The 23,067-nt window shown below is 41.9% G+C and overlaps 1 protein-coding gene across 7 annotated transcripts in view; it reads left to right on the forward strand.

Annotated features, from left to right (window-relative positions):
• The first annotated feature begins 2,097 nt into the window (after window positions 1-2,097).
• The window catches only part of picalma (phosphatidylinositol binding clathrin assembly protein a), a 28,279-nt gene continuing 7,309 nt past the window's right edge, over window positions 2,098-23,067 (forward strand). For 4 of the 7 annotated variants that reach the window (XM_041050877.1, XM_041050876.1, XM_041050878.1 and 1 more), the window contains exons 1-12: window positions 2,098-2,228; window positions 15,023-15,165; window positions 15,427-15,502; window positions 15,652-15,754; window positions 16,309-16,402; window positions 16,517-16,628; window positions 17,731-17,837; window positions 17,931-17,972; window positions 19,412-19,497; window positions 19,829-19,952; window positions 20,470-20,603; window positions 21,053-21,138. In XM_041050877.1, coding sequence (XP_040906811.1) covers window positions 2,099-2,228; window positions 15,023-15,165; window positions 15,427-15,502; window positions 15,652-15,754; window positions 16,309-16,402; window positions 16,517-16,628; window positions 17,731-17,837; window positions 17,931-17,972; window positions 19,412-19,497; window positions 19,829-19,952; window positions 20,470-20,603; window positions 21,053-21,138 — 1,237 coding nt within the window. In that variant the 5' untranslated portion in view covers window position 2,098. Of the gene's footprint in view, window positions 2,229-15,022; window positions 15,166-15,426; window positions 15,503-15,651; window positions 15,755-16,308; window positions 16,403-16,516; window positions 16,629-17,730; window positions 17,838-17,930; window positions 17,973-19,411; window positions 19,498-19,828; window positions 19,953-20,469; window positions 20,604-21,052; window positions 21,139-22,582; window positions 22,736-23,067 lie in introns of all 7 variants that reach the window. The other 3 variants (XM_041050880.1, XM_041050875.1, XM_041050881.1) reach the window with 1 other exon arrangement.

A 23,067-nucleotide genomic window follows, 5' to 3' on the forward strand; every position in this document is an offset into this window, starting at 1 on the left:
CATTCTGCAGATGTCTGTCTCAGTTTTTCTTTTCCACTGTGGCCAAGTGCTGCTCATGGTGTGAAGTACCGACCCAAGTTTCTGGATACTTAAATAAGAGATTTTGTTTTTGATTTTTGATACATTTGCAAAAAATTTCAAAAAAATGTTTTTATATGTTTTCACTTTGTCGTTGTGGGTAATTGCAACACTGTGTACAAAAAGCGAAGGTGTCTGAGGACTTTAATGGCTGCCTTACATGAGAATCTTAACCCATCCAAATTTTCAGGTTAATAACTGAGGTTAAATCATGAATGCTGTCATAATGATCACAGATCACCTGTGTAGCATTTTAAGAAACTATATGGTGTTATAGAGAAGAAGAACAATTAACTCAGCAGTTACTGGAGATACAAGCTAAATAGTTTGGCCAGATAACATTTTCTTAAATCGGGATGAGTGCGAGTGTTTCTGTGACTTCCTGTACAAACCGTGAAGGCTGTTGGAAACCGTCTGTCTTAACCAAGGCTCATTCATCCGTGGCCTTAACTGCAGCTTTTTGCCACTGCCCTCTGCTGCCGCTGCCTGCTCTAGTCTGCTTTCTAGACTAGGTTCAGTCCTGCACCTTAAACAGAGCGGTCTCTAAAAAGAGGAGAGAGGTATCATGAGCGCAGGGCAGAGGTGGACCCTCACAGCTGGGACGCTGTCATGCCCTTGGTCCGTTATGTGCAGAATTTGGGGAGGTCCGGGCTGGCCAGGAAATACACCCGCCATTTTCCGCCAGAGCCCTCGGTCCATTTAAACGATTAAACCCAGCAGGGGGAGGCGCTGTATGGAAACTGGACGGAGTTCAGCGTGGGAACCGAAGAAAGCGAGAACGAGAGCCCCGTGAAGTTAACCGCGACAAGACAGGAAATGACATGTGTCGACTCCAAAATAAAGGCTTGGAAATACGGAAGCAGGGACGCGTTTTGAAAAAAAAAAATGTATGGGCACGAGTTCCTGACCTGGAAATTTACCTAATGTTTGACGTTCGTAACATATTTTGGTAAACGTTATAATAAACGATAAAAGTCGTGAACAGGAAGTAATGTTGCCATCATGGATTAAAATATTGACCTTGTGGGCAACACTGAATATATGAAGAGATATAATAGAGATATAAGAGATTTAAAACATCTACGGCCACAGTGTGAGCCCTGTTTTTTGAAAGCAGGGCCTACACAAAGAAAAATTGGAGACCTTATCTCACATTATAACTTCCATATCTCATAAGTTTGACACAATATCTCACAATAATTATGTCATCATCGCTGTTTGAGAGAACAGATGCGTTATGGTTTCCTCTTTGGTTTGTGACAGTGAGTTGTTGATGTCACTGAGTAACGGGTGAGGTTAGAAGGGGGGTTATTGTTTGTTGTTTTTGGTTTTTGGTATTTGTTTTTTTTTTTTTTTTCTTTTTTTTTCTTTTGGTTGCTTGTTTGTTGCCCACCCCATATATCTAAACCTTGGTTAGTTTGTTTTGACCAGAGAACTTTTAGTCTATATTTGTTTACATTAATTAAGCCGAATTGGTTTGGATTTACAGTTTTGTCACATTAGTCTACATTGTTTACGTTACAGTAAGTCATAACTGATTGATGATTTTGTTTCTTTTTCTAATATTTCCCGACCATTTCTGCTTTTCTTTTATTGTGAAAAAATGTGTCCGGAAGTAGGTTCTATTTTTATTCTGTCTGTCTAGCTACGGTATGTGAGAAAGACTTGTACGGGAAGGGAAGAAGACGCTGTAGACGTGAGGGATCGATTAAAAGACAGGGTGCGTATCTTACAGTCATGAAATAAGGATGGTTCTTACTGCAGGTTCAGTCAGTGTCTTTGACTAATGTTAATTTATCCTCTGTTAGTTAGATAGTTAGCTAGCTAGCTAGCCTGCACGCGTAATATAACCTCCTACTGTCGTCTCAGTATTTCTTCTCTTGTCTCTCACTTCTTGTCTCCAGTGTTGTCAGGTGGCACAGAGCCCTTTGAAGACCGACACCGTCCACAAACCCAGGCTGTTCCGCTGGATTTGGAAACGTTTCTGTAACGGTGACCGTATTTTTTGATCCGATACAGGATGTCTGGGCAGAGCATTACAGACAGGATAACCGCCGCACAGCACAGTGTCACCGGGTCGGCGATTTCCAAAACTGTGTGCAAGGCGACCACGCACGAAATAATGGGGCCAAAAAAGAAACATTTGGATTGTAAGTATCCTGTTTATTGGTTATCGACACTGTTGTATATTCCTTAGTTTTAGTTAACGCTGACTTCGGAATCTAAATGCTGTGTCTGTGGCTATGAGGCCTGCACATACGTGTAACGTTAATGTTACGTTAACTTAGCCACACTATGGTAGTCAATTATTAAAGTCAATGAACGAGACTGCAGGAGTCCAACACATAGACTCCGTCAGTTTTATCTGACATTGCTGCCTTTTACCTGAAACCAACCCTTTTGATAACTCACAAGCAGTTTGTCTATGGCAATGGCTCAGTGTTAGCGGCTTGGAACCATGTTAATGCTAATTAAGAGTAACGTGAAAGCTATAACAGTTTTCTTTGAAATGAGTAGCAGTGTTCTCCGGACAGCCACCCTATATACCACTTCATTTCACTTACCAACAGTTAAACCCGAGCAGGACACTGTATTGGCCAGCTAGCCTAGGAGAGAGTGAGTAACCTCCATATAAAAATATAATAATTTATGAATGAACCTGTATAGTTGAAATGGCTAACATAACATGTCAACCTTTACAATGGTCTCACTTTCTTATTCAGCTACAGCATGCGATGCTACAGGTAGCTAGCAGAGTGTACTCCAACACTGGGCATTTAATTTGAAATTGAAGCTACCTGACGATTAAGTCGACTTTGAGCTGACTCTTATTAACTCCTAAAATTATTAAAAAAGAAAGGCTCAGAAGTTAAGTGTTAGATGTTTCTTTTTATTGTTTTGAGAGTGTTACAGTTGGGGGTACAAATATGTGAGCTGTGTTAGTGTTAGGACGCTGATTTCTAAGTGTCTGCTAGGATAATGACACCATTTAAAGCGCAGTGGAATAATCTGTGTAGGCCAGCAATTCTAGTGCCTGTTGAGTATCTTCTTATTGCAGGAAGTGGCTGTGCGGTTGTGGACTTTGATATACAGCTTTATCAAGAGCACACAAGCAAACTGATATTCAGCAGGGTCAGCCTGATCTTTCATTACCATCTTTCAGAATGAGGTTCTTTTAGCACTGAGCTTTTCATAATAAAGGGACCTGTACAGCTGGATGGGGTTTAACAGTCCTTGTCTTTTAGTTCTTCTGGAGAGGTTTGACTGCTGGATCACCTCTGTATTTCCTGACCTTTGGGTCGTGATAGAGTTCCTGTCTTTTCCCAGACGTCTGTGGTGCTGTCAGAGGCTTCCCAGTCAAACTGATCATATGTAGACAATTTTTTCTGTTTGGTATCTGCAGGTGGAACAGCATCATCATAGTAGTCAGCAGTGGCATGTGCCAGTAAAGAACTGTCATACCACTAAGAATCGGCATATGATACTAAAACCAGAGTGAAACACCACCACCATGCCAAAAGTGGTATGTGTGGATGAAGTAGTAGTTTTAAGCTATTTATAAGTCGCACATAGCATTGGTATAGTAATAATCGGCCTGACATTCACATCCGCTTCACTCTATGATTGGCCAGCTGTGGGCAGGTTCAAGAGGAGCAAGGCATATTACTCTGCTCTCTGAGCTCTCTTTTCATTTGTGCAGCAACTGTTTGTAGCACTTTTACTCCAGAGCAACTCTGTGAATGTCTTAGTGGAGAGCCCATCTGAAAATATGTGCCATTATCCGTAGAACAACTATAAACACATTTGATTTCCATGTGGTCGGACAGCACGTCTCTAGGACTAGTTCTGAGGGACCATAAACCAACCACTGGTTGTATTTTAGATTTGTTTTTGTCACTGTGATCAGGTCTTTGCTCTTTTGACTTTGAACTGTTCCCTTTTGCCTGTCTGTGTTTTGTTAATTTTATTTTTAGTTCATACTCTACCTGCACAGGATCACATGGAACTTGTCAGTCCTAACAGCCTTGATGACTGGTTCCCCATACCATTTGCTGAGTGGACACCCTTTGCTTACATTGTAACTTTGATGGCTTTTTTGGGTGTTATACATTGTCCTCATTTTGTGAACCAGTATGAACAGGGCTGTCCATACACACTCAGCTTGATCATGGTCATAGTAGCTAAGTCAACCCTGTTTTTCCAGAGTAAAATTATAGTACGCACTTACAGACAGCTGAACAAGTCAATATAAAAACAGAGTGAAAGTATTACACATCTATCATATTTTCACAAGTTGGCACTTTAAGTCTTTATTATTTAGGTATGTGCTAATCAGTGTATTACTCATCTTTCAAAAAAAAAAAAGGCATTTTATTTTTCACGTTGTGTTGTTTTTCCACCATTAGCAAACATGCAGTGCACCTACTATGCAAATTACTCTCCGCGGTTTAATTTGAATAGAAGTCATCAGTCAGCCTGTAGGCTATGTGTTATAAAGTTGTCAGTGACATGCCTGTCCTACACAGGGCTATTTATATGTCTGTTGGAATTTGAATGGCGGCAGGATCTTCAAGCAAAGAGTTAGTCAGGTTGAAATGAAGGAAAGTGACTAATAGATATTTTGCATCAGGCTGCTTTGTTCTGTTTTATTAACTGGCTCAACAGCAAACAGTATTACTTACTGCAGGCAAATCCTCGACACAGTGTGGAATCCACACATTTTTAGGCCTGGCTTGAACAAGAAGTATCGTATTTGATGTGAGAACATGTGGGTTTTTGAATAACCACAGCTTTCAGCTGATGGAGTATGCAGTAATGAGGCCATGCCCCAGTGACCCCCCCCCCCCCCCCCCCCTGATTCCAGACAACCAGGTGATATGTGGCTCCTCTGTGGGGTTGCTCGAACTGGAGCCTCTCCTTGGTTATCTAGAGACCCACTGCTTTGCTAGAATCTCACTTAGGTTTGAGGTATTTAAAGTTAGCTGAAGTGTGCTCTTGTGTTTGGAGTTTACTGACAAGCCACACATAGTCCTGACATGTCTAGCTGCTGTCCCTGTGTTGCTGCTGTCTGGATCGCAGGTGAGATGGCCCTCTGTGCCTCAGTCTATGTTGAGTTTGTGCTGGACCACAGTTCACATTCTTTAACACTGGCATGCTAGATAAACTCCGTCACATAACTTTAAAGAGACTCTGCAGTTAGCAGACAGGGAAAAGTAAAGGGTGAACAGAATCAGCCTCTGCTGTCAGCTTTAATGTATTTGCTTGCGTGTTTGTTCAAAGTGAGTGTGAAATGACTTCTGGGAAAATTTGCACCAAGTGGGTTTCGTACAGTTTACACCGCAGAAGAGAGTTTGAAAGTACAGACTTTTGGAAATGTAGTCTTTGCAGCTCCACAGTTTTGTAATGTGTGGTATTTCCTCCATTGAGAGTTGCTTTGAACAGTAGGCAGCCCAAGTGCATGGCAGCAGTCTGTTTTCTTTTCCTCCCGGGTAATTGCCATTATTTGAAGTTCATTACACACTGCTGTTAAACTGTTCAAAGGTCTCTCATGAGGTAATGAATTTATGAAGTCAGCAGTGGCTGTGAATCTTTGATACTGGCATGAGCACCTTGACTCAAGATCGACATGTGATGCATTATTTAGAAGCTGCAGATACCCAGGTGTTAATTAATATTAGTGTCACATATTCTTAAATCTGGCGTAAAGTTGTGGCGGTCTGCCTTAAATTGTTTTGGGACATTACAGTGAAGGTTGATATCGAGAACAGTCATGTCACAGAGGTCAAGTTTCCATTATGTGACAGCTTTATTTGTAAATTAAGAGCAGGATAATGCAGTTTGTTATAGTATGGGATTATTAATGCATTAGATTGAAGATATTTGCAGCTCTGCCGAAACCATGCTTCCTCTATTTTGCTAGCAAGCACAGGCGTTAGAAACTACAAGCCAATGGCTGATCTGATGTTCTGACAATAGGATCAGAAACCGTTGTGGTCCTCGGGGTAAACGTTAGAGCAGCTGATATTTATGGTTTGTAAGAGTGGCATTTAACAATGTAATGGGATGCACAACTGAAGTAATCCTGGCCCGCTCAGGAGGAGATATCGGCCGATTAATCAGCTGTTGGCTTTTTCCTGCTCCAAACTATCGTTATTACGTTGACCTTTATAAATCCACCGTCCTTTCTCCGTCTACTGTGTCATTTGTTGGTGTCATTTTATTGCTTTTGCATCAGAAAAGTGTGAGAAAGAGTGTCCTAGACTGCTGAACATGCACTTGTGCTCAAGTTGGAGTATTTTTGGCAAATGTGAAATGAAAGTGGAACATACCACTTCCTTTCGAATATACGTTCACACGCATGAGCAGCGAACGCTAAAGCTGTTTTCACTGGAGAGAAGCAGCCCTACACAAACGACACCAGCCTAGCAGCTCTCTCATTCCTGGAGTTTAGTCCACGGCCGTGTGTGTGTGAAAGGGGTTTGTGATTGGAGGTTTATTACATGTTATACACCTTCAATGAGACATTTGCACTACTTCCCGTTACAGTATGCTGAGGACTGGTCAGTGTGCTCTCTCATACGTGTGGTTTATTTGTGTATATTTAGCAACCGTGTTGGTAATTTCCATTATTACATCAGGGGCACATCAGTGATGGAGAGAGCCCCCTCTTTCACCTTCGGTTAATGAGTTTGTTCTCTGTTTGCCATAGTGTGTAGTCTGTGAGGTCACTGAACGAGGCCCTCATGTTCCACTGACGGTCTCGCCCTCGCCCCCTGGCCTACATGCAAATCCTGGAACAGTGGAACTTTGAACGATCTCATTCATGTCTCACCTGTTTTGAGTTTGATGGGTGGATTGTGGTTTAGGTTTCATCTGGTTCCCCGCTGGCAGCATTTATCTCCTGCCCACTAGAATCGTATGGCTTGGGAAGCAAGTTCACGTGGTGAACAGTAAAATATTTAGAGCAGAGGATTTAAAGTCCATTAGTTTTTACTGTAACAGGATGTTACAGTGAAATGTAATTCAGACAGCATAAATCAACAGGATATCAGTTCTAGAGAATAGAATAGGTTCATTTGAGGACTGTTCAGAATTTTACTGTTTTTTTTTTAATCCATTGCTTTGGCAGTTTAATTTATTGCACCCGCTGGTGCATCCTTAAGTATTATTGAATTAGAAATGTGTTAGTTAATGTGTTAAATCCCAGTATGAAGTGGTGATAGCAATACTTTGCGATGAAAATGTTTCACCACCTCAGATCGTCCTGGTTTTATAATATCTCGGCCTCCCAGCAGAGGTGAAGGTGCCATGTCTGTCTGTACATGGTTCATCTCATCAGCCATAATGTGCAAGTACACTATTATAAATCTGTACCTTTGCACCCTACCAGAGGCCCCTCCTCCTGGTTTCACCCTCCACACGCTGCATGCTGTGCCGCACACAAGTAGCATGTGACTGCAGTGGCATCAAGTGACGGCCCTTAAAAAGAGTGCTGACGCCCTGTCCACCAGCTGAGCTGAATGGAGTGCACTGCGACTCTGAAAGGCCTGTTAGATTTAATAGGACATCTCAGACTAGCTGCCATAATGTGCTTGCTCCTGCAGCAGTGGAGAAGTCTTTGTCAACAAGTGACACCTGACGGTCACCTGATTCTAGGCAACATGTGTTAAACTGAAGTTTCTCAATGTTGTACAGTATGTCTTTCAACACAGAATGCTTCATCACAAACTAAAAATAATCAGCAAGTACTCTGTCACTGCCGGTGTAACCTCACACATTGTCTGAGTTTCGTCCTGGTCTGGATCTAGTTTCTGGGCCTCCGTCTGCACTTTAGCCCACATCACGTTTAGAGTAACCGGATTGTAAGGGGATAGATGTTTCCTGAAGCAGGAAGTGTTCCTCTAGTTCCTAAAGTAAGCCTTGGATTGCTATGGGTAAACAGCCAACAGGAAGTTGTTTCATAACCCAACCCCTTCCCAGAGCACAGGGGATCTGAGCTGATCAAATGGGAGATTGGCGTGGATACTTCTGAAGCATTTCCTGGCAATTAGACCAGCATCATGATTTCAGCAACCATGCTTGGCCCCTGGAATGCCTTCAGCACTCTCAACATGTTATTAGGGCTGGATTTAAAAAAAAAAAAAAAAACAACAATTTTCTAAATTAAATTCTAAAATTCTAACACTGTTTTTATTTGAATGATTGAACATCAATTATTTAAATCTTCTGATTGATCTTTTCATTTGCATATTGTCTCAGACAACATGTACATCTGCACTAAACATTACGTGTGTGCGATAGCTGCTGTATGAGCAGAATAGTTAGAATGAATAGTTCCGGTCTATGTGGACCTGTAACACTTTACAGGACTGTCCTGACAGTCATGTTAGCTGTCTCTGGCTCTCTCAGAGCGAATCTATAAAAGGGATAGACTGAAAAAAAGACTCTGCAGACGGATTTGAGCCCTTGGTTTGTGTTTGTTGAAGAGATGTTATCTCTGGCTCGGGGAAGTGAAGTCGTAGAAGTCGAGTGAACGGTGTGTGGTTTCTGCTTTATTCCCTCTGTCCCTGCCGGGGAGCTAACACTAGCCAGCAGCTTTCTGCTGTTTTTTTGTTTTTTAAATATACAGACTGATGACCCTCTTGTAAAGTCTATAATGTGCACATAACAGTTTTCTGTTCAAGGAAACAACAGTGTTGCTCAGTTGTTGACTTTAGAAGAAATTTAAGTTCCCAGGATAAACTGCTTAAACTGCGGAGGACTGTCATAAAGCAGCCATTTGGGTCACAGATCACTAATTAAATGTCAGTGGCGCCTTATTGGCGTCTCTCTTCTCTATTGGTTTGTATGCTGTGCGTCGGCAGCCTTGAACATGAAAAGCTTTGCCTCGGGTATCTTAGCAATCTTTTTGAACTAACTTTATTTGATGCCTTGTGGGCTTTGTTTAATGAAACTTTTTAGTTCGCAGATGCACTCGATACACTCAACACAACCTATTCAGACTAGTCCTTAATTCATTTATTGGAGGTTACTAATTCATACAATGACATAACTATAAACATTTATTTAATTTAAATGAAGGCATAACATCTGCTGTTTGGCTTTGCCACTAGAGACACTAGTTAATACATATTTACAACAGTGCTGGTTTAACGGGGCCACTCTTGCGTCATAACACTTTGCCTCAGACAGATCAAAGAAGCAAGTGTTTCTTAAGAATCAAAGCACCTCTTTAGTCCAGAGAATAGTTTATCTATATTCTTATTTATTCAGTCACTTCACGGTTCCATCGTGTGACCGTTAAAAATTTAAAATGAAATCATAAATCCTCTCCCTGAAGACCTGAAGCTTAATGCATTTCAGAATGTCATGTGCAGAATGAAAGTATAGCTGAAACAAAAAAATTGTTTTTCTAGCGTGTGCTGATTTAGCCTGCGATTGCTGTGAACCCAATGCACAGTAGTCCTTACCTACTACTTCCTCTTTGCAAGAGAGTTTGCTCATCACTTCCTGTCTCATGTTCTCAGCATTCTGAGTCAGCTCCATCTGATAATACAGCCATCCGTTCTGAGTAATTTTTAATTCTTCATCCTGTTATACTACCCCCCTTTTGGAAATCCTCCGTGGACACAACCCTTCCCGAAACCTGAAAATCCTACATCTTACAACTGAGCTCTTGTCATAGTTCTACCATCTGCCTCACCTACTTCCTGTCATATGTCACATTTTATAAACCTTTTTACATTCTTTGTGGACTTTGCAGCCAAAAAAACAGCTAAGCCCACCTCCAGTCAAGTCAGTTTTATTTATATAACCCAGTATCACTACTCGCAGATTTGCCTCAAGGGGCTTCACACTTTGTACAGCATACCACACCGTCTATCCTTATCCTGCTTTCAGATAAGGAAGCACTCCTCCTCAAACCCCTTTAACAGGGGAAAAAAATGAGGTAACATAGGAAAATCAACAGAGGAGGGATCCCCCTTCCCCATCTGTTGGCAGAAAGGTGCAACCTACCATAAGTCTTCTTTCCACAAGGTGCTTCATTAAGTGTGCTCCCACTGGCTTTATCACTAGGCTGCAAACGCATCATTCATTCCTTTTCCATGTTTCATTCTAGTGTTAATATTGTCAGATATTTTTAGATTTAGTCTTAGTGTCTTTAGTCTCTTTTTTTTTTTTTTAGTCATCAGAAGATTAGTCAAGACCAAGAAGGATCATTTCAGTTTAAATTTAGCAAATACAAATTTAATCCAACTGATGTTAATCGAATTGAAAACAAGCCACAGAATAACAGGATGTGTGATTAAGAACGGAGCTTTGCAGAGAGGATGTCTGGTCTGATGGTGTCAATTGAAGCAATACATCCAGACAATGAGTCGATCATTGATCTCTGATCTTAGCTTGCGCTAACACTAACCCCAAGTAGGCATACACATTTGAAAAGAACCCTGTTCCACAGCTCTACAATAGTAGGTGCAAGAGTCAACCCATTTTTTTTTTTTGGACCAAGCCACACTGATGCCATCATGTTGGTCCAGGCTGGTGCTGGTTACAGGTGCTGGTGTGTAAAGTCACTGGGATGATGATTCATATGCATAGGAAGAGAGACGTGCCATGCAGTGGAAACCTTTGAATTATATCAGGAAATTTGAATATATATTATTGTATTTTTTTATTATGTCTCATTTTTTCCTCCAAAAAATAGAGAGATTTCTTTATAGTTTTTATCTTTTAACGCCATCTTAGTTACCTCTTTTTTGTCAACAATACTGTATGGAGATTTAGCTACAGTTGTGGTTTAATGGTTGCAGTTTTGTCTTGTTTCATATTTATTCTAGTTTAGCGTCACATTGATAACAAATGGAAATTCAAGTTCATGAATATCTAATAATAGTGAAATAATAGGCCATCATTTAATATTAAACAATTAGATTTTTACCTTAGAAAACAGAAACATACACAACCACACGCACTTAAGCATTTGTTGAGTTCCTCCTTCACATGCCAGCATATAAATATATATGGTCAAAAAAGTTTGAAGTTGTGACCTTATGCATTATACATTTTGCACTTCAGTTTTGTTTCCCTTTACTCAGCCTGATTGTGTAAATGTATCCCAAGCGTGTGTGCTTATATGTGTGTGTGTGTGTGTGGAAACGGCATCAGTTTAAACCTGGAGCACAAGTGAAAGTTGACTAAGTAACATCTACCTCTGTGGGCTAATGCTTCTCAGCCAGTGGCCCATGCACAGCACAGACGTGTGTTTGATTTGTTGTGCAGGCCCGTTGTGCTGAGGAGCAGCCGGCTGTGCCGGGCTAAAATGTATGCAGGCCAATCCAGCCCACAGACTGTGAGTGGGTTCTATAAGCTTCTTGTTGCAGTGCATTTAGTGACATTTTAACGTGCGCTCGCTCCTAGTGGCTGGGAGAACGTATGAAAGGGAGCAGGAAATGTCTCCAGGTCATTTTGTCTGCCACATCTGTTACCTGGCACACTCTGTCTCAGTCATTTTGCTGACAGGAGACTTTAAATGTAGTATTTGTCAAGAGCCGTGTTCATGGTCGGACATCATTGTGCAAGGCTGATGATGTTTTAGAAAAGCTGCTTCCAAAGAAAATGTATTTTGCTCAGGCTTTTGACAATTTCAGTTCTGTTTTAGTAACAATAGATTTTAGGGAAGTGGGGGAGTGGGTTTGAATAAATTGAACTCTCTGGCCATTTCACTAACAGCTGCTTTAACAGTTTGTCAGATAACCACAAGCTAGCTCAAAGAGCAGTGAGTGACCTTTTAGCAGCGGAGAGACGATCATGAGAGTCGGAGACAGAGGTGAAAGAAACAAACCACAGGTTTCTCACCACAGTCAGCGATGGGAACTGACTCGTTTGAACAGCTTCTTCTTTGTAGCACTGAACCAAATAATTTCTATTATGTGTTACTGCTTTTTGCCAGCTTCTACACCACCTTGGTCATATTTTTTGTGTCCTTTAAAAAAGATGTGAGCCCTGATCTTAGCCTTACACAAACACACAGTATATAGTGTATATGTATATATGGTTCACATGTTAATAGAGACCATTGCCATTCTTAATAAGTGGTTTATTAGCAACTGTTTTAAGACGACTGAAGCTTTACCGCATGCCGCAGTTCTTTTGTCTCAGTTTCTTCTTCCTCTTTGTGTAATCAAAGACTGAGCAGCACCAAAAGAAAGGTCAAGTTTTTATCTAATCAGAAAAGGTTGGCCATTTAACGACATCTCAGACTCAGCTAGTCAGGCTCAGCACTACACTGTCACAGTGGGCTCCACTTTGATCCGTTTAAGCTGTCAGCCTCAGCTGTAAAATGAGTTGAGTTCTAACGTTAGAGTACTGACATGCTATACAAGGCCCTGATTTCAGCAGCCTTGTCCCTCTGATGAACAGGGGTCATGGCTGGTTATGATTCGCCCTCTTACAACACACCAGTCAGCCAGGAACACCAGTGGAGAAAGTTGGTGGTGAGTTTGCGCTCGCCACAGCCATTTCAGTTGCGTCTGAAAAGCCTTTTGTTGTCACATGGGTGGCCTATTGTGTATGTAAAAAGCAAAAAGCCTTTTGTGTGGTGGCTTTCAGCAAACACTGAGGAGGATTCATAGACCACCCATGTAAACAGGCCTCAATGGGTAGCACCGCCGCCTCCTACACAACAGTTAATGTTAACAATGAACTTAAACAAGATATTTCAGTCGCTTTGCTTTCGGTTTCATTTTTATCGACACAGTATGGAGTACGCCTAGTGTTGGATCGTAGAGGATCACCCATCTCAATTCATATATAAAATTCACTGAAATATTTATTTACCTTGTCTGCCAAGCCTCTTTTTGGCTTCTGGTGGGTATGAATATTGGATAACTGGGACCATTCATTCTCAACAGTTTAGTGTGTCACATGATTTTCTATAAGAGCACAAAATGAGGACTTTTGCCACCTCCTCAGAATTTGATTATATCTGATTACATGTCCTGGGTCCTGGGTAGAAATCAGATTATGTTGTTCAGTAACTGTCAGACTTTACAGCTCTGGATTTTTTTCAGATTGGTCACGTGAATTTGACTTCATTGTGAAAAGGTATCTCTCCTTTGTGCCCCGTATAGATTCCCCCTTTCTGCTGTCTGTATTCACCAATAGCTCACAGTCAGTTTCACACATAGTTCACATAGTAGATATCTTTGATTGAAGAAGGAGACATTTGGGTTTTTGAGCTGACTTTTTACTTTTCCTGTGTTTCTTTCTTCAAATATACAATCTTACACTTCATATAAACAATGAAGAATTGTGGCAGCATAGGTTACTGTCAAAGTCAAGTGCAAGATGTGCAGTTAAGAATGGGCACAGAGCGCTGAGAGAGAGACCTGTCGGTGTATTTGAAGATATATGGAGGTGGGCGGGGGTCTGATGAAGTCTGGCATCATCGATCAGTCCCATGGCCTTGATGGAAAGAGGAACCCAGAGGCATTTGCTTTCACTTCAGGCCAGATGGTCATGGCACCCATCCATGGCTGCCACGCTGAGGATGTATGCATACCCTGTCAGTCCACAAATCAGAGCCTTATGGGTATGTGTAGGAAAAGTAAGAAAAACTCAAGGGTAGTAACATGGTGTTTTCCCAGGTACAGTGTGAATGCTTAGCAATCTCAGTTTCTAAAGTAAAGCCTCACTTCCCAGTGCCAAAAAAAGGTATTTCCATATTACTCTAAAACACAAACTCCTACAACAACCAGAATGCATTGCCAGCTGTGCCTGCCTTGCCGCTCCTGTGCCACTCTTTTTACTGGTACTGTCCCACTTTCCATGGGCCTCCTCTGGTGGTGGTGGTGGTGGTGTGTTTACGGAACACATCAGGGAGTTTGTTTGCCCGGTTTGCGACTGTTTCTGCAGAGAAGATGGCGCTGACCGGTAAACCAGTGTTGTATCTCTTTGCTGATGTTTTTGTTTCTGTATATCAAGTTATTTTCAATCACGGAGTCCGGTTGTGTTGTATCAGTGTGTCAGGATCACAACAAAAAAACTGTCCACAAAACAAACCGTGCGCTGGAGTGAGTTGTGTAGATCATTGCAGATTTACTGAGCGCAGCGACGGATGCAGCTAACTGAGCCACCCTGACCACAGGGGCCTCTCAGCTGCAGTTGTAACAAACCTCTTGCAGTCACCTCTTCTCTGGTGTGCTGTTGCATCTTAGTCCAACATTTTATCATGAAACTGTTTTGCCTTTCAGAAACACTGGTGTTTTAGTGTCAGCCTTTCCTTGTTGCTTGTGAGAGAACAACATGGTGCAGGGACTGTCTTGGTTCCTGAGTGGTGCTGTGTGCTATGACCGTCCTTGGAGGCAGGCCTGCAAAGAATGAGGAAGTACAGTATGTAGTCTAAGCAGGTTGCAAAACAAGCAAGTTTTGCCTTTGCAGCTAGAGAGCAAAGAGATATTTTGATTCATTCATATATGAATTTCATTCATGTTTTCATTAAATTAGAACCACAGAAACCAAGTTAAAAATTGCTAGGGTCACCCTTGAAACGTCGGGTGTCATTTCTTTTTTTTTTTTTTCTTTTTTTTTTTTTTTAGTAGCAAACAACAGATCAGGGGTCACAATGATCAAAACATCCACTTCCAGCAAATTTGTCACGTATTCCTGTACCTTAGCGTTTTAGAACTGTTTGTCCTGAACCGCCTTTGTTTACCTGAACTCTTGACTCACCAGCATACCCCTGCCCTGCAGTATTTTATCGATTGTGGTCAGCTTGGTGTCATGAAAAGGAACAGATAAAAGAAAATGGGAAAGCTACGCGGTCAAAATATCTGCTTTCACTGAACAGCAGACCTGTTCGCTTCCTCTGAGGTGCTGTGCATTGACTGCCTCAGTAACACATCGGCTCATTGACCCGCCCCCCTCTCTTTCTCCTCCGCAGACTTGATTCAGTGCACAAATGAAATGAATGTGAACATCCCTCAGCTGGCTGACACACTCTTTGAGAGGACCACCAACACCAGCTGGGTGGTTGTCTTCAAATCCCTCACCACCACACACCATCTGATGGTCTACGGCAACGAGGTCAGCACCTAAAGGAGATTTTTTGTTGTTGTTGTTGTTGTTAAATAACCTATGTGATAAAGGTTTAACCCTTGTACAGTGACATACAGTATGTTGCGGTATGAGATAGCTGGATACCATCGCATAGCAGTGCACTAAATGTTACATGTCCACATGTGAAGCTGTTCTTTGCACAACAGTTTGCCGGTTCAGAAGCCTCACTTGTGGTTAACACCACTTGTGCAAGCATACTGAGTTCCTCATCCTTTGTTTTCCTTGCAGAGATTTATACAGTATCTGGCTTCAAGGAACACACTATTCAACCTCAGCAATTTTTTGGACAAAAGTGGCCTACAAGGTATATTACCAACGCTATACACATTGTAGTCGTAAGAAGCCCTTAAATACTTATACTCCATATTCGCAGTCTGTGTCATGACATTTATTATCTAACCCTGACCGCCACCCACTTCTTCTTTTCATCCTTTTTTTTTTTTTGTTACATAGGCTATGATATGTCAACGTTCATTAGGAGGTATAGCCGCTACCTGAATGAGAAGGCTGTGTCCTACAGACAAGTCGCGTTTGACTTCACTAAAGTGAAAAGAGGGTAAGGAGCTTTTTATTTTCACTGTAACTGATTGGGGTGTTAGCGTTGACTTGTACCTGAGCCAACCTAGGATGTTGTAGTTCTAGAAACACGGTCTTGTTTCACAACCGTGGGACGGGGAAAAGACAGGGCTGAATAACACTGAAAAAATAACACTGCAATAGTTTTATTTCCTGCCAGAAACATTGTGACAGTTTTGTTCAAAGTTGCATAAGCTCATCAGATGTATGCAGAATTTAACTTCTACAGCTCCATAAGGGGAAAGAAGAGTTCCTGTTTTTGGGCCAAATTTCTTGAACATGACATTGTGAAGCCCTACACTACAAGGAGAGATGGAATCGTTCATACTTCTTTTTTGTGTTGATTTAGTGATTTTGAGATCATAAGAATCAGCCACGTCCATGAACAGTGCAAAATCCTCAGATAATGACAATTAAAAATTTGAAAGCACACTTCTGTCTGTGTCAGCAGGCGCGAAGATATCTGAGGAGTGTATGAGATTAGATTTGTTAAAGCGCTCACTTTTCTCCCCCCCCCCCCCCCCCCCCCAACAGGTCTGACGGATTGATGAGAACCATGAACACAGAGAAACTCCTCAAGACCATCCCTATCATCCAAAATCAGATGGATGTGTTACTCGATTTCAATGTGAGTATCGGCTGCACCGGTTTGGCATCTCAAATCCACTGCTAAAACGCTTATTCCATTTATTTGGGACGAACTTAAACTTGATTGTTCTCAACACCTCCACCTCTCTTTCAGGTCAATGCCAATGAGCTGACGAATGGCGTGATCAATGCTGCCTTCATGCTTCTGTTCAAAGATGCGATCCGACTGTTTGCAGCCTACAACGAGGGCATAATCAACCTCCTGGGTAAAAACAGGCTTTTGTGTTGTCACAGCTTTGCTGATTTACTGTTTGGACTGTAGGTGTTTCCTTACTGTCCTGTGCATTATAATGGAAGCGGTGATTAAAGATGATGAGAGACAGTGACCAGTAGCGAAAGACTGAATGACCAACTCCACATGTCCTTGCGCTTATTTAATACTTTGCATTCAGCTTTGATGTTCGTTAGCATTCCCACACAGTTCATTTAAGCCTTTAATTACCAGGAAAAATGGAGGACTGGAGAGCGGAGGGATTCTTAGGGGGTGCTGGTGCAAACTATTCCTCTGCAAACCTCATGAATTCTTTTCTGACCATGGCCTAAAATTCAAAGCAGCATGGTTTCATTTCTGCTATTTTTGCTCAGCTTGTACAGGGCAAGGCTGCCCACCTTAGTTTCTAACGACAAAATCATTTTTAATGTGAAACAGGAAAGACAGCTAAGATCACTTTGTAGTTTTAATTGAAACCAGTTGTACAATAGTCCTCAGTGCTTATAATCATATCATATTACTAGGCTGTTTACTATATGGCTATACTACTAATAGATACCGAGATTGTGAATGAAATTGAAGGATTAAAAATATTATTTTGAAATCAACCCAGTCATCAGCAGTAAAGTAAGGTGATTCTTCCTTCTTCGAGCAGTTCTAGTCATTTTGTTAGAAGTCTGTAACCTCCGCACGGTGGACTCGGGGTGTTTTCCCTGAGGCGTCATGTGGTTGCCAGGCGACAGGCTCTACCAGTGTGTCTCAGCTGTTTGGTACTTGGAAGTCTGCCAGCAGACTTTTCTCCGTGGGTCGTACTTGTGTAGGCAGTCGTGGACAGATGTGCAGCCTGCGTGGGTCTCCTACGAGTTGATGACAGAATGATGCACTAATTACCGGGCACAACTTTCACTACATAACTTTGGAAGGAATTGGTGTTGGCCGGACGACACAAAAAAACTTCAGAAAAATTGAAGCTGTGGGAATAAGTCTTGTTACCAGTCGTGACAGCGTGGCCAGTGTGTTTGTGTGTCTGAGTTAGAGGCAGAAAGGCTTCACCTTTGGGTGATGATAGTTCTGTGCTTGTTTTCTTCGTTTAACAGAGAAATACTTTGACATGAAGAAAGTCCAGTGCAAAGATGGACTTGACATCTACAAGAAATTCCTTACACGAATGACACGAATCTCAGAGTTCCTTAAAGTTGCAGAGGTAAGCTGATCAGGGGCCTTGGATCATGTAGGTGGGTTGGCTATATTTTTTTTTCTCGTCCACATTCTGATGATCCGTGTTCTCTTCCTGCAGCAAGTGGGGATTGATCGAGGGGACATCCCAGATCTGTCTCAGGTAAGCCTAGATGCAAAATCTAAACACAACCACTTGGCTTCTTTGCTGTTACTTTGAATAACAAACATTAACTTGACACCCATCACCTCTATGCTGGCTTTCCTTAACTAAAAAAGCAGAGAATGGCCAAATTTTGGGAAATTAACATTATCTAAAACTTTACTTATATAATGTGTATATATTGCTAGAATATATATATTGTGGTATACATTCATTTGTCATGAAATGGCACATAAATGTGTTTTTAGGTGGCAAATTATTGTGGAATAACAGTTGAAATGAAGATTACTGATCTGATTTGAGTGAGCAGTAAATGTATATTCTGTCTGCTCCTTTTTCAAATACTGTAGTTATTACCATTGGTACACGTCCGTTAAACATTTTGCCAAAGCACAAAAAAAAATCTTTTGTCATTTACCCCAGCTGGTATCCTGCAATGCAGATAGTCCCAGTTTTTATGTGCTGGGCTATTAAGACACCACTGATAGGGGCAAAACTATCCTTGATTTGGGTGAACTGACCCTTTAAAAGTATGAGGAATCCAACAGCTCATATTTTAGTTAATACTTACAACTACAGGCGTTAAAAAATAAGGCTGGTGATTACATTACTGATGACATAATGATTGCTTTGCCCAGGTTTCTAAATCCCTTATAGCTCTGACTTATTATAAGCACTTAAGTGCAGCGGTGGTGAAATGTGTGGTTATTGTTTTTATATCTTTGAGTTTATCTAGTAGCATATTTGCAAGCTTTCAGTGCGTACGCTGGGGGTTTTATGTGTGGCTGAAATGGTTTAGTGACCTTCTGCATAAGAACTTCCAAAATTTGGCTGTTATTGTCCTTTCCCCCTCCCCCCCTGCAGCTTCAGACCTAACGAGTTTTAACACCCAGTGCTGTGCAAGCCAGGCAGGCAATGCATGAGCCCACTATTGCACTGACAAACACCTTGCGACTCACACTCACGTCTGACCTTGCACGTCATACAGGAAATAAAGGTGTGAATCAAAGGTTTTAGTGTGGGCAGCGATGGACCCATACGTGGACCAGTGATCTGCTGAAGTGTTGGATTATATAGAAAGTGCATTTATTTGGAGCCTCCCATGTGCGTTTTGTATTTAGTATAACTCTGTAATTATAGCAGATAAACCAGAATTAGGTAGCTTTCTCCCAAACGTTTTCCTAATAATATCTTGTCTGTTACCACCTTTATTTTCTGTATTTTCCCCTTCCTTCTATCTCTCTCCGTTTTCAGTTTACAGTTTGTGTAAGTATCTGAACCTTTTCTCTCTCTGTCTCTGTATTGGAGAGTAGCTGTTTGTGGACTCGTGGCAATAACCTGGCATGCTTAAGAGTTTTTTTTTTGTTTGTTTGACATCATGTATTCTGCTTTCCTCGCGCTTCTGAAACTTATTGTGTGTAAATGACATTCATGCTTAGGCCCCCAGCAGCCTGCTGGACGCCCTGGAACAGCACTTGGCCTCTTTAGAGGGAAAAAAAGTCAAAGACTCCACAGCAGCCAGCAGGTAGGTCTGCATCTCTGTTCACTGGCTTCCTGCCATCCAGGCTCAGATAAGAGGCTCATGTTTGCTTCAGCAACTTGATAGTACTGGACTTATTTACAGAGCATTCTTTTTTTTGTTGTTGTTGTAGTTGCTTCTTGCAGTATCTAAAAGAAGACTAAAAAAAAATGTCGTTTTTTTTTCTTAGAGTGAAACTGTTCATTTCTCTGTCACAGTGAGGTTAAGCAATACGCAAACTGATATCTAGTTATCAAAGCGTATAGTTTTTTTTCCCATAGCTCTTTACTTATAGGTGGTGAGTCAATGTTTTCTGTGTCTCTGTCCCTTGACTCAGGGCGAGCACCCTCTCCAATGCTGTCTCCTCCCTGGCCAACACCGGCATATCCTTCACCAAAGTGGACGAGAGGGAAAAACAGGCAGCCCTGGAAGAAGAGCAGGCCCGCCTCAAAGCACTAAAAGTACATTTTTCTCTCTCACCTACATCCCTCTCAGCCTCAGTCACTTCAGGCCAGAGCTGCAGAGTCCATCAGCACGTACTTCATAGTCCTTAAATGACATTTTTGTGCTGTGGTGTAAAGAGTGGGAGAAGTTGGCTTAGAGGAAGTCTGTTGAGGAAGCCTATTCTGGGAGTTTTTCCCCCGAAAATCGCCGACAGTGCTCACCCTTTATTGTCACAGTATTTACCCCTGATTATTTTTCGCATGTGGTTTTCTGTAGTCTCTGGAATGTTTGTCTGTCTGTTCCACTGAGGTCTGCAAATGTGATTCAGGTTTACACACACACACACATACATACACATCTACAACAAATGCATAGACACAATTGTCACAGATTTGGAGTTGCCCTGTGGTGGCCCTGTGGCCCCTGTGGTTTAGTTCTCCCTCCCAGTATTTCCTCTCTTTCCTGTGAACTGCCAAATTAAAGCAACATTATAAAGTCTGCATGTTGCTGACACTAGCTTCCAAACGATTGTAGGAGCAGCGTCTGAAAGAGCTCCAGAAGAATCCTGCTATGGCCACCACAGACTCCTCCCCCGTCTCCACAGTGGCTGGACCCATCAATTCAGCCCCTGCCATTGACCTGTTCTCCACCCCTAGCTCCACCAACAGGTGAGGACACAGCACTTGAGCAGGTTGAGAAGGTTGTTGCAAAACATTTCAGAATGGTTTCACAGGTTCTTCATTCTTTAAGATCAGATGGAACTTTGATCCTTTGCAGAAAGTGGAACACTGCTGCAGCAGCACTGATAACATTAGATGCAGCACAAACAAACAAATGCTGTAAAATGAAAAAACAAAACTGTCCTACTGTTGCAAATAGCAGCAGTAACTTAACATGTAAACATATCGCTGCAGACAGTTTTCACACCAGAATTTGCATCTCAAAATTAAAACACAAAAAATATTTTACGATGATCCTGCCATGCAGAGGGCAATAGCAGATGTATTTTTTTTTTTCTTCTAAGACCAACCTTAGGACTGAGGTGGGAACCTCATGTTTTTTAAATGAGTCACTGATTTATCCTACATGTCCTTATTTTCCTGCTCATTCCCTCCAGCACGTCCAAGGCAGCCAACGACCTTCTGGACCTGCAGCCCGCGTTCCAGCAGCCGCTGCCTCTCTCCGCCACCAACACATGGGGAGGTCAGAGCTCCACTCTACTTGGCAGCACTTCAGTCCACACCGCTTCCACATTTACAAACATGCATACATGTACACGGTACCAAACATACAGGTTGCTAATGGTAACTGTTTAAAACGCAGTGCTGGAACCTGCTTAGTTGGTGTTTTACATGTTCTGTAAAACATGAGCCATTTGTAATGACATGGACACAAGGAAAACATTAGCGTGTAATATTGATTTGCGTAGTGTAGAGGTAGGGCTGTCCCCTAAAAGTAGACTGCAAATCGACTCACTGTGCTGTTGTTTTAGGCTTCTTCACAGTACAGGGAGCACTGCAGGGACAACAGCGTGACAGGCTGTAAACCAAGTCTTGTCTTAAAATGACTGAAGCACAGAACTAACTGTGATGGAAGAAGAGGTGATGATGGAAGTCCTCTCAGCTCCACGGTGTCCTGAGCTAAGACTGTCTCTCAGGAGAGACACTGCACAGTGTGGTAGGATTTCATAACCGAAATCGAGCTATGACCGAGGCACCGACTTTTACTTTCTCTGACTGTGTGGAAATCGGATGGTTTCACTTCCCCACATGCTGAACAAAGACATTTAAACGTGAGCTTTTAGGTAAAAGAAGAGTCGTTTACAGGCGTGTGAAGTCGACTATGAAAATCCTGACCTGAATCCTGAGCATGGTGCCTGTTTGCAGTTGCAGCCTAATCTCATATCTCTCAGTTATGTTGTGTGCTTTTCAATTCAGTTTCATATCAAAAGATATGTAGATAAAGTAGTTGACACACAGTGTTTGTCTGTAATTTCAGTGATTAGTGAGCAGACTAAAAGTATATTTTAGGCCACATACTCATTCACTTCAAGTAACATTTGATATTTATTACATTGGGGAAAGCTTATCTAAAATAAGAGTTAGGGCTCATTGCATTTCGATTTTTTTCAGGCCTGACAAACACCAACATTTTGAATGTAGGCAAAGGTCGTAAGTATAAGTGTAAAAGCTTTTTGTTAAATGGACTTTGGAGTGCGACATAATTACAGTGTCTGGAAGTGTTACCATATATGGGTGCCGTGTTCATGTTTGCACTTATTGCAGTTTTATCACAAAGCAGGTTATGCAAGCTTAAACACAAACACCACACACACAGCTGTTTGATTGTAAGCACAGATGTTTTGGTGTATCAGCCGCTGTCCTGGACCCTCAGCGTTCTGATAATGAAAACCCTTAACCTGTGGACTGCTGAAACCCGTCCTGGTGGTATCAGCCTGTCACTGTATCTCTAACACTGTATTAATCCTCCTCATCCTGCATCACTGGCATTTTCCCCCTTCACGTCATCTTGCATGCACTTTTTTTTTTTAACTTTAACCTTTCTCACCTTCCTCGCCATCATAATCTCTCTGTTCCTTTTTTTTTTTTTTGTCTTGTCCTCCTTTTCTCCCCCTCTGTCCACTCAGATCCTTTCACCTACGCTGCAGAAGCTGTGGAGGAATCCATTCCAAACTCAAACCCTTTCCTCACACTACCTGTTGTCGATGCTGTCCACACACCTACGGTGTCCTCGGACGCCGGCAGTCTGTCCTCTAGGACACCTAGCCATGAAGTGTTCGGTGGGATTGTTTTTGCTGCATCTACTCTTTTCTTTTTCATTTCCACACAACATGTAAATGTGTTGCACTGACGTTAACCAGTCTCATAAAATCATCGTGGCTGATGATTTACTGAGGTGATTTCACCGTGTGATGTAAGCTTGGGTATGGAGTGAGTACGTAGTAGTGTATTTCAGAGCGGAAGGGAAAGAAATGGAGGAAATTCCTAAAGGGTCACTGGTCAGAACATTCTGTTTCTTGACACTTTTCTCACATCCATCTAAGATCTGGCGTGCTGCCCTGCTCCAAATATTTGTTTCCTTCTGCAATTAGGCAAAGGTCCCAATGTTTAT

The sequence above is a fragment of the Toxotes jaculatrix genome, chromosome 12, assembly GCF_017976425.1.
Source record: "Toxotes jaculatrix isolate fToxJac2 chromosome 12, fToxJac2.pri, whole genome shotgun sequence".
Taxonomy (NCBI): domain Eukaryota; kingdom Metazoa; phylum Chordata; class Actinopteri; family Toxotidae; genus Toxotes; species Toxotes jaculatrix.